Here is a 12,253-nt window from a genome sequence, read left to right as displayed (position 1 = left end):
GGACGCTGCAGCACACGGACACCCAGCAGCAAACTCTCAGTCACACGCAGGAAAGCAGACAGGTGAGTGGGGCTGATATTCTGCCCATAGTGGCCCATGTCTCAAAAGAGATGATAGAGGATGGTATATACATACCACATCATACTATATACAGTATATACATACCACATCATACTGTATACAGATCCTTTCCAAAATATTTGAATATCATGGAAATACCATGGATGACCGTGGGCTTCAGCGGATTGTCAAGCAAAGACGATTCAAAAATTTGGCAGAGATTCAGAGGGAGTGGACTGAGGCTGGAGTCAGTCATAACTGAGAAGTAACTGCTGATTTTCTTCACACTATTCTAATTTCTTGAAATACTGTTTTGGGGGTTTTCTGGAGCTGTAGGCCAAAATTATGAAAGATGAAACAAATAAAAGGCTAGAAATATTTCACTTTGTATGTAATGAAAGTCATCATCTATGAAAGTTTCACTTTTTCAAAGGAATTATTATAACTTTTCCATGATATTCAATTTCTTTGGAAAGGATCTGTATACATACCATATCATACTGTATACCAGTGGTTCTAAAACTTTTTCACATCAAGGACCCCTAAACTGACACAGACATTTGAAAAGATTTTGTGCCAGGGTCTCCCATGTGATACGATTTTTGCTTTTAGATGTTTTATTACAGAAAGTGTATGAAACCCATCACCAAAATAGTCACACATTCTGTCATTGTGTTACTTATGGATGGAATTATAGTGAAAATAAATGATTCGCCTTTTTTCTGGGGACCCCCTGGAACCCCCTCAAGGACCCCTGGGGGTCCCCGGACCCCACTGTGAGAACCACTGCTGTACATGTACACTACATCATATACATCATATACATCATATACATGATCAAAGACTTGAACAGTCACACTTCATCTCTTTGTCCCGTCCTCTTTCTGCGTTCAGCTTCCTCTGAGCGATGACGAGCGCTCCCTCCACATGAAGCGAGGGTTGCTGGTTCAACGCCTGGAGCCGGGCGACACGGGCCTCTACACCTGCAGCAGCCAGGAGCACTCCTACAGCCAAGTGCTGGCCCGATACCGGCTGCACGTCATCCCCAACCACAGCCTGCACCCGGCCTCGGGAGGACCCGTCCCGCCGGGGAGGGTCCCCCCAGGAGGGGTGGGCTTTGCTGGGCTGCTGCTCGGACAGGCGGGCCCCCCTAACACACCGGCGGCACACAGGAACTCCTGGCTGCTCCAGCAGCAGCACCACCCCCAGCTTCCTCCCAGGAGCTACAAGGACATGCACATGGTGGGGAGCAACAGTCTGAGCGCGGACGACTACTGCGAGCACCTGTGGTACCGAGAGAAGCGCCGGCAGCAGAAGCTCCGCACTCTGAAGCTGAAACAGGAGAGCCGAAAAGCCCGGGTGAGGAGGAACTACCCTCCGGCGGAGAGTCCCATCTAGGCACCCTGTCTGTCTGTGGGGCCAAATGGAGGGGAGATACTAGATCCTATACTGTATGCAGACAGAGCAGAGCAGAGGGAGAAGATACTAACGTCACTGTGTCAGTCACCCTCCACTTCTAATTGTCTTTAGTCGGTCATATCCAGTCTGATGCACTTTCCGGTCTTTTCGTGAGGTATTCATTTCAGCGAACAGCGAGTGTTGTGGAAATACTTTAGACAATGAGTCAATCTACATGTCAAATGTCACATGAGTACCTGGCCATTGAACTGTCCAAATAGTCGAGGAAATGGACTCTGATGAGAGAAAGTGGCGGGACGAGCTTGAGCTATGTTCCACAAATGACTGCTAACGCCTTAACTGCTTTCTTTACGTTCGCATGACGCCAGGTGAGCGGCTCAGGGCTAGCCTAGCGCCATGCTAAGTGACCGGCGATAGCGTCCCTTTTCTGACTCTGGTAAAGACAAATGTAAAGTGAATGATAAACCGATATATTGGGTAGAAAGATGAGAAGTTAAACTTGAGTTTTATACCATTAACCTGGTTGTAAACATGACCTGGTCAGAACAGTAGCTAACCGTAGCTGTCCGACTTTGGACAATAGCTGCAAAACTGAGCGACTCAGGACACAGTTTGGCTACATCAATCATAACTGTTCAATAAATAGCCTATTGCCAGCTGACAGTTTGACGAGAGTATTTGCCCAAAAAGACTGACAGCAACACTGCTAACACTCCCTAACCCTAACCCCCCCCCCCCCCCCCCCCCCCCCCAAATGCACACCTCTATCTTAGTTTATACTAAGGAAAAGGGAATGGAGATGTAGTCCCCAACTCCCCATATTGGCTTGTTAGCTCTGTACGCATTCATTCTTGTAGCCACAGGAAACAGTTGGCTACAAGTTTGAACTAAAATTCTGAATTTAAAGAGTAACTAAACCACAAACCCAAATCTGTGTAAAGCCTGACATCTAATGGTAAAAGCCTGCTACTAAGATCGCCATCTGCTATTGGCTGATATTTTGTCACCTTCTTTAGAGTACAACTACAGGTGGTGACATCACCTGGCTGGCACCAAAGATCAGCCAAATAGTAGACGTCAATTTCAGTAGAATAGTTTTTACGCCTCCGCCGGCGATAGTCACAGCCGTGCTGATATCCCGTAACAGATAGTCACAGCCGTGCTGATATCCTGTAACAGATAGTCACAGCCATGCTGATATCCCATAACAGATAGTCACAGCCGTGCTGATATCCTGTAACAGATAGTCACAGCCGTGCTGATATCCCGTAACAGATAGTCACAGCCATGCTGATATCCCATAACAGATAGTCACAGCCATGCTGATATCCCATAACAGATAGTCACAGCCATGCTGATATCCCATAACAGATAGTCACAGCCATGCTGATATCCCATAACAGATAGTCACAGCCATGCTGATATCCCATAACAGATAGTCACAGCCATGCTGATATCCCATAACAGATAGTCACAGCCATGCTGATATCCCGTAACAGATAGTCACAGCCGTGCTGATATCCCGTAACAGATAGTCACAGCCATGCTGATATCCCATAACAGATAGTCACAGCCGTGCTGATATCCCGTAACAGATAGTCACAGCCATGCTGATATCCCGTAACAGATAGTCACAGCCGTGCTGATATCCCGTAACAGATAGTCACAGCCGTGCTGATATCCCGTAACAGATAGTCACAGCCGTGCTGATATCCCATAACAGATAGTCACAGCCATGCTGATATCCCGTAACAGATAGTCACAGCCGTGCTGATATCCCGTAACAGATAGTCACAGCCGTGCTGATATCCCGTAACAGCACGACCTCCAGTGTGATGTTCCTTTGGTATCAGTTGTAAAAGCTGTTCATCAAGTGATCTAATCAAGTCATTTTTAAGTCATTTAGAGACGACAGATTATTTTTGTGTTATCTGTCTCCACCAACAAAAAACAGTTCCCTCAGGATTGCACTACCAAGTCAGGTCAACTTGCAGCCTGCAGTTCCCCAAGATTAGATATAAGAGGTGACCACTGTCTTGTGTTTGTCCAATCCACTGTCATGTTTCATTGTTTGAACCAATCCACTGTCATGTTTCATTGTTTCACACAGACTGATTTGATGCATGTATTGATCTGGTTTGTGGGCGATGTAAAGCCCTTCTGCATAGGTAGGATCTGTAATCTAGGCCTTAGTGCAAAATGCACACATGAAATGGACTCTTGCTTCAAAATGTGTTATGTATAGCTTATTAATTCTGCCATGTAACTAATAATTATTCTTCACGTCACTGTATATTATAGAACTTTATTTTTTATAGTTATTTTCTTTATATACTAGATACTAGTAACTTTATCTTATGTAAAATATATAAAAAAAAATAACAATTCTGTCTTGTTTATATGAACTTGTGTTTCCCTTAAAAAATGTATGCCTAGGTTATTTAACTCCACAACACTCTCATAAGCCATGAGATCAACAACTGTGTAATTAAACTAATTAAACTGTGTTATTTGTGAGTGAGCCACAAAATGATAAGTAACAAGTAAAATAAAAACATTAAAAGGTTTTTCATTTATTGTGCAATACAATGCTTTGTTATTCCAGCTTTAGAAAACTAAACCTGAATTTCTGTTGAGTTTGTTCCCATGTTAAAATAGATCTTAGTACTCATCCTGGTGTTATTGCTATGACTATTGCCTACTGTTACCACTATAATATTGTATTGTTGTTGTATAGCACTTTATATTTAAAAGAAATCTGAAAAGAAAAAGGAACAAATTCAGCAACCTGTCAGTAACACAATTTTTATCCACAGCACCAGTAAGCATAACAACAAACACACCTCACACCATAAGCTTAAAGGGATACTCCACTTTTTCTGGAGTTTTCTCATTTGCCACACCCCCCCCCCACATAACCAAGAAACACCATGCCTTACCGGCACTGTCCGCTCAGTTTACAGTGAGCTACAGTCGTGAAGTTGGTATCGCCATATAATGGAGGCTAATGGTACAGCTGGACCAATATGTGGGGGTGCGAAGAAAATAGTCGATTTTCATGACTTCAGAGTTACTTTATAATGAAGTCTCCCCCCCGCCCCCCAAATAAAACCATATATGGCACACACAGCACATTCAAAATAAATGTAGTTTTTAAATGTTTTTAAGTGTCCATTATTCTGATCAATACAATCACTTATAAATCATTGATTAAAAACACAGTCGTGGTGTTTGCTGTCCTTTCAACTTCAGTTGTATGTTCCTAATTGGCTTTCCACTGGAAGACGTGCTCATTGTCAAGTTCATGGGAAAGTGAAGGGAAAATGTTTATAACTGACACTGCTTCTTTAGCAGTCTGTGTAACAATATAGAGCAGTGGTTCTCAAACCGTTGCACGTCAAGGACCCCTAAACTGACAAATTAGACCACAGACCCCCATTGGATAAGCCTTTGTCCCAGGATCCCCCATCTGATAACATGTTAGCGTTTGTGACGACTCCTGGCCCTGTCTTGCAGGAGCCATGGTTGGGGTTGTTAGGCTGTTTGGGTGAGCCTGGGCCTGGTGTACTCATTGGGCTCAGAGTGATATAGAAGAGAGAGTGGTAACAATGGAAGTCTAAAATGCGTGGCTCATGTAGCGTGTGTTCCAGGAGGTATGTTTGAATGCATAAAATTAAGCTGATAATATACAATTTGATTCTTTAAATGTATATGTGCACTTTGGGGGTAACCTTACTGTAGGAGCCATTTATGTTTGTTGTTGGCATGTCATATTATTTTATTTAGATTATCTTGCAATATTATTTTTAGACACTTGGTGGCGACGTCATTAGGCACAGGTGAGGGAGAGCTCACAGTGTTCTCACCAGACCAGACAGACCTCAGACCAGAGCAGCATTGGAAACTTGGATTGGAAACAAATTAATATGTATATCTCTCTACAATACTGACTAAACTGCAATCATTGTCTGGAAAATCAGTTTGTTATTGGGTGTTAGATCACTCCAACCTATGTGTGTGTTATGGGGAGTCTAATGGACATTGGAAAGTTCATAAATGGCCATAACACCCCAAAATGAAGGTGAGACATGGTATGACATGGTAGGTGAATAGGGTAAAAAGAAAAAACCGATATCAGCATGACACATCCCCAGTTGATTACTTACATTAAGACAATACTTTTTCAATAAAAGTTTTCTGAAAGCTTATGTTTAAATATGCAAATGAGACATCTACTTAAATATGTGCAGATTTGCATACATTTCCAGAACAGAAATCTGAACATTGGATGAAGCCAGGTTCAAAATTATTATTTCATTTTGTTGACATATTAGAGCCAAGGGTTTTTACAGAGGGAATCTCCTTTTATCTATCAAACAGAAAATACTGTCAAAAGTTATTAAAAAAAAACACATTTTCACCATGTTTTAGGAATCAAATGGCCTTTAAAAAAATCCAAACAAAGTCAATCAAATTAGTGAATTCAACAAGTTATTTATAAATTTTAAATAAATATATATTTACAAATTTACAAACAGGGCAGGGAATAGTGACTCATACAATACATTTACAAACACATTACAAAACTATTTACATTGGAGCAGTGTTGAGACTTAACTACTTTTTGCAGTAACTAGTAATCTAACTAATTACTTTTTCAAATTTAGTAACTCAATTACAGTTACTGAAATAGTAACTGGGCTAGTTACTAGTTACTTTAGGACATGAAAATAATGGACAACTTCATAGGATTATCCGCTTTCTGATCCTTAGACCTAGTCCAGAGAGAGAAGCCACCTCCCTGCCTGGAAAAAATGTTCCACACGCTGCAGCTGCAGCCAGAGCCCCAGAGGCTAATGACCTTGAGTAGGCTATAAGCCTCCCCAATAAGCAAATGTTCAAGTATCCCATGCAGGTACAATGATAGATACAATTTGACAGTATGTCTTATCGCACACTGTGCCACAGCAACACTAAATAATGTGTACATTAATAAGACAATTTGACAGTATGTCTTGTCGCACACTGTGCCACAGCAACACTAAATAATGTGTACATTAATAAGACAATTTGACAGTATGTCTTGTCGCACACTGTGCCACTGCAACACTAAAATAATGTGTACATTAATAAGACAATTTAACAGTATGTCTTGTCGCACACTGTGCCACAGCAACACTAAATAATGTGTACATTAATAAAACAATTTAACAGTATGTCTTGTCGCACACTGTGCCACTGCAACACTAAATAATGTGTACATTAATAAAACAATTTGACAGTATGTCTTGTCGCACACTGTGCAACAGCAACAGTAAAATAATGTGTACATTAATAAAACAATTTGACAGTATGTCTTGTCGCACACTGTGCCACTGCAACACTAAATAATGTGTACATTAATAAAACAATTTGACAGTATGTCTTGTCGCACACTGTGCCACTGCAACACTAAATAATGTGTACATTAATAAAACAATTTAACAGTATGTATTATCGCACACTGTGTCACAGCAACACTAAATAATGTGTACATTAATAAAACAATTTGACAGTATGTCTTGTCGCACACTGTGCAACAGCAACAGTAAAATAATGTGTACATTAATAAAACAATTTGACAGTATGTCTTGTCGCACACTGTGCCACAGCAACACTAAATAATGTGTACATTAATAAAACAATTTAACAGTATGTCTTATTGCACACTGTGCCACAGCAACACTAAATAATGTGTACATTAATAAAACAATTTGACAGTATGTCTTATTGCACACTGTGCCACAGCAACACTAAAATAATGTGTACATTAACAAAACAATTTAACAGTATGTCTTATCGCACACTGTGCCACTGCAACACTAAATAATGTGTACATTAATAAAACAATTTGACAGTATGTCTTGTCGAACACTGTGCAACAGCAACAGTAAAATAATGTGTACATTAATAAAACAATTTGACAGTATGTCTTGTCGAACACTGTGCAACAGCAACAGTAAAATAATCTGTACATTAATAAGACAATTTAACAGTATGTCTTGTCGAACACTGTGCAACAGCAACAGTAAAATAATCTGTACATTAATAAGACAATTTGACAGTATGTCTTGTCGAAAACTGTGCCACAACAACACTAAAATAATGTGTACATTAATAAGACAATCAAAGCAGACTCTTAAGAGTAACGCAGAAGTTACTTTCCCTAGTAACTAATTACTTGAAGTAACTAGTAACTCTAAAGTAATTAAATTACTTTTTGAGAAAGTAACTAGTAACTGTAACTAATTACCCATTTTCAAAAACTATTTACATTGGAATATGTCCACATGTGGGAAAGGGGGGACACAGGTGCAGCGCACAGCGGCAGCACCTGGTGAGACGCAGGAGAACTCCAGGCAGGAAGTGTCCCACAGCACTGGAGATCTCTCAGTACCTGTGTCACCTCAAGTCCTCAGGTGGAATCCACCTGATACCTCTCCAGAGAGCCAAACCTGCCCTGCGAGGGAACGAATCAAAATGCCCGAGATGAGCAACACCAAGGAATGGAACCAACTAGACGAAGACCTCGACAAAGTGCTAGGGGCCACGCTAGCAGGAACAGCTGAGCAGAAAGTCAATACACTAATGGCTCATTTCCACCGCAGGTAGTAGCGCGATCCCGCTCCGCTCGACTCGATAAATTGTCTCATCCCACCGGTTTAAACTGTCCCAGCCCGGGTTGTATTGGAGTCGAGTCGTGCTACTTTTCGTACCTGCCTCGTCGGGGTTCTATTCTGTCAACCCGGGTTCATACGGTGACGTGAAAACATTGTAGACGACTGATTGGCCAGGCAGAATCGTGTTTACTCTATCTACTGACTGTCAATGCGCTGCATACCAGTTTAGTGGGCTTACATTCTCTTCTGTTATGTTATTTCCATCAGTCTTTGTGTTGCTGCCTTCGCCTTTGTGAAATAAAGTCGTGGCGGTGGTTTCAATTGTTTTCAGAGTGAAAAAAGTCCGCTGCTCAGCAAGCTCCTGTAGTTAGTTGAGCTGCAGCGCTCCGCTAGGCCGCAGCGGGTGTTTGGTGAAGCCGCGGTCTTGCCTGAGAGGCCGCGGGGTACAGGGCAGGCTTCACTCTGTTGCGCCTCTTCCGTCCGCGCGCAGCGCAGCGCATGCCTGAGTTTGACTAACTACAAAGTGATATCCATTTTCCTGGCCGATTGTCACATTCGCCCATGTCCACTGTAGGTCATTTAGAGAGGTGGGTGGGGGCAGATGATCCGCGGTGGAAGCAAAACGTCCATCGAGCCGAAACGATTAGAGCCGAGTGGGGACGAGCTGTGCAGGGCTGTTAAATGTGGTGGAATTGAGCCATAAAGGATGGCGAGCATGGCTGTTCCCGGTCGAAGTCGGCTGCAGAGGATTCCCTGCCCAGTCGGTAGGGAGAATGCTCACAGCCTTGGGAATAACGGGGAAGGAGAGAAAGACAGCAGCTCGCAGGATGGGGGGGGGAGGCAGCAGAGAGAGCCTCTTGCTGGCTATGGAGCAGGAGAGAGGAGCTGAGCCGGAAGCCAGGAGGAGGGGAGGGGCAGTGATTTGGACACCACTGACGACCCACCAGCGGGAGGGTGTCTCCCCGGAGGGTCTCCATCGGTTCAGGGTCTAAACACCCAGTGACCTCAAGGACGGGGCTGATGCAGGATTGAGCTGGCGTATTTCTCCCTGATTGCCTGGAGGGACATACAAGGCATTAGATTAGGTCACACACACACACACACACACACACACACACACACACACACACACACACAAACACACAAAACATTTCATCTTATCGACACTGCACTGTTGGCAACCAGCTCACCTTGAACCCTGGTTCTCCCCGATTCGCAGCCACGACATTTCCGGTGATGCGCCGCATGATGGGTCTGAGGTGGGCGTCATCGTAACCCGAGTAGTGCTGGTCTGTGGGAGACTGCAACAAGAGAGGAGAGATCAAATCACTCATGTGTTGGTTGATTCTTTAAATCACATCATTTACCGTATGAACTCATGTTGACTTGCTTCAGTCAACCTTCGCCTCCATATGAAGCCCTATGAACTTCAGTATTAACTCACCCATGAGCGGCGTTCACGCAGCAGCTGGGCGAGGCAGAGCGAAGCAGCAGCTACTTCCGAGGGCCGGTAATGCACCATCTCGTAGTCTGGCAGGGTTAACTCCATCAGGTATTCTGCCAGCAGGTGCGTCTCTAGAGAGGACTAGACAGACACAAGACAGTCATAAAGTACTAGCCTGGTAACCAGCCCAAATGAATCCTATTCATTGTGTGTGTGTGTGTGTGTGTGTGTGTGTGTGTGTGTGTGTGTGTGTGTGTGTGTGTGTGTGTGTGTGTGTGTGTGTGTGTAACTGTTGTAACTATTTAGTAGACAAACTCACCTGTGCAGCCTTTGAAGCCCTCTTCAGGAAGTGTGTTGGCAGAGGGCGTCCGAGGTCAAACTGTAGGGTCCTCAGGATGATCCGCTCCACTTGGCGAATCTGTGGCCCTGTGACCGTGTTTTTGGTCATGGAGGCAAGTTCCTTCACCTTTGGCCTGGAGATGCGCAGTTCCTCGTATTTCGAGGCCAGCAGCATGGCGGCCAGACCAACAAGCTCCAGCTTATTGGGAGCCACTTGTTTAACCTGCAACACATTAAAAAAGAGTGTTAGCTAGTTCACAGAAACATAGTTGACAGAAAGCGAAACCAGAAACCTTTTTAAAACAGTTTGTAGCCTACCTGTAGAAAACGGTCCAAGATGGCAATGGTGAGATACAAAGTCTCCTGCTGCAGCCCCAAGTTGTAGTGACCCTGGATCAGCCAGTTAACTAGATCGGCTCGCATGCGTTCATTGATGAGGTGACCCTGCAGATAGTCGGCTCGCACAGCCTGCTGCTCCTGTGTGGAGACACAACCAAATGGTCATATAAAATACACAGTCCACATCTGAAGAAAGAGCATAGCAGCTCAAAATAAACTCATCTGGGTGGTATTAGATTATAAATAAACTAATCAGCCATCAATCAATCAATCCATCAATCAATCAAAAGCAAAGTAAGGAGCATGACTTACCTCAAGGAGGTGCAGATGGTCATAAATGTCTTTGACATATTCCGAGCAGAGCTGTGGCATGTCTCCATCGGGTTCATCAATATCCATTATGACCGTCTCATCGTGCTTCATGGCCACGTCAGCTGTTTCCCCCTCCGCCACCGGGGGCAGCGGCTCTTCCCGTGCTTCCACCTGGACTTGACCATGGACGGGTTGAACCCGTTTTCGGTGGACTTGGACTGGTCTGCTCTTCTGAAGGAGCAAAGTACAGTTAAATGTCACCCAGAGTCAAACATGCATACAACATACTGCTCTAGTTCAACACCACACATGTTACTGTTCTGTGCCCCTAAGCTGTTAGGAAGAACCATTCAAAACAAAGAAAAGTCAAAAAAATACTGTCAGGATATGGCAGCTTTTCTCAACACATAGGGTGACCAGAGACAGACAGAGAGAGTGTGTGTGTGTGTGTGTGTGTGTGTGTGTGTGCGTGTGTGTGTGTGTGCGTGCGTGCGTGCGTGCGCGTGTGTTCTCTACCTGGCATTGCTTCCTGCCTTGATGGATGACCAGGCCTCTGGCGCTGGTCATCCTGGTCCAGCCACATGAACAGCACCGCAGGACGAAGGAGCCGTCATTAGGCCTCCTGGCACGTCTCTGAGTCTGATGAGGAAAGACAACAGCACAATGACAAACACTTCCACTGCATTTTGACATTTCAGCTACGCAGCAGCTACATCTTCCTCACAATAAACCCTTTCCACATGTTACATCCACAGTAGGCTATACACAGAGAAGCACATACAAAGTTAATTTAGCCTGAATAAATTAAAATCACTCAAAATAAAGTACATGAAAGTAGGCTACATTAAACAGATAGCCCCCTGTGTCAAACATCTCTTTTGGTAAAACACAGACATAGTTGAATGAAGTGATCGGGTACTGCCCCCTCGTGGCGCCGGCCGACACTGCGGGCAGCCGCTGTCATTTTGGGGGAAAACCCCCATCCACCTGTTTAATGCACATCTTCAAATTGCGCACACAAAACCTGCTAGAAACGCTGCAAGAGCCGAAAAACCTCAAAATGGCGCAAAAAGGTTGGTAGAGGTAGGTGCAAAAGTTGCATTTTGAACAAACCTGCCGTTATTCTCCAATCAAAAACCATGCACTTTGCACGATGATACTGGGCGAGCACTTCCAGAATTGAATTAGTCTAGCGTTAGATGTGTTGAACCGTCCAAAAATACAGCTAAACATGTGTATCACGCAACTGCTCCGTGAGAAAGTGTTGATATTTAAAGATAAACGTCGTCTAACCGTCGAGATATATCTTGCTGCTTGCACGAAGTACAACTGCATCCTTCCATCTACAGTAGAATGCAGGCAAAATAAACTTCCAAACACCTGTTTCATGCACATTTTCAAATTGCGCGCACAAAACCTGAGTATAAACGCTGCACAAATCGAAAAACATGCAGTTTGGACGATGCAACGCACTTCTACAATTTAATTAGTCTAGATGTGTTGAAACGTCCAAAATGCAGCTACACATGTCTCACTCACCTGCTCCATGACAAATTGTTTATCTTTACAGATAAAACCGTCGAAATGTAGTTGAAAAGTCGAGCTGTATTTTGCTTCTTGCACGAAATCGAGCTGTAGGGAGCTGCTTGCAGAAGTGACTGTCTTCTTCAGGTGTCCTGTA

General features: G+C 43.7%; 1 protein-coding gene across 1 annotated transcript in view; it reads left to right on the top strand.

The window, feature by feature from the left end:
* Nucleotides 1-1,458, top strand: part of LOC310783756 (semaphorin-3D-like) — a gene marked incomplete at its 3' end in the record, with an annotated part of 45,914 nt that extends 44,456 nt beyond the window's left edge. Inside the window, exons 12-13 of the mRNA XM_083644663.1 lie at nt 1-62; nt 955-1,458. The exon at nt 1-62 is cut by the window's left edge and continues 96 nt beyond it. Coding sequence (XP_083500789.1) covers nt 1-62; nt 955-1,458 — 566 coding nt within the window. The remainder of the gene's footprint in view (nt 63-954) is intronic.
* Nucleotides 1,459-12,253: the final 10,795 nt, after the last annotated feature.

Source organism: Poromitra crassiceps (genome assembly GCF_964638095.1).
Source record: "Poromitra crassiceps genome assembly, chromosome: 10".
NCBI classification, from domain to species: Eukaryota; Metazoa; Chordata; class Actinopteri; order Beryciformes; family Melamphaidae; genus Poromitra; species Poromitra crassiceps.
Note: the sequence above shows the minus strand (reverse complement) of the source record. Positions and strands in the feature narration are given on the sequence as shown.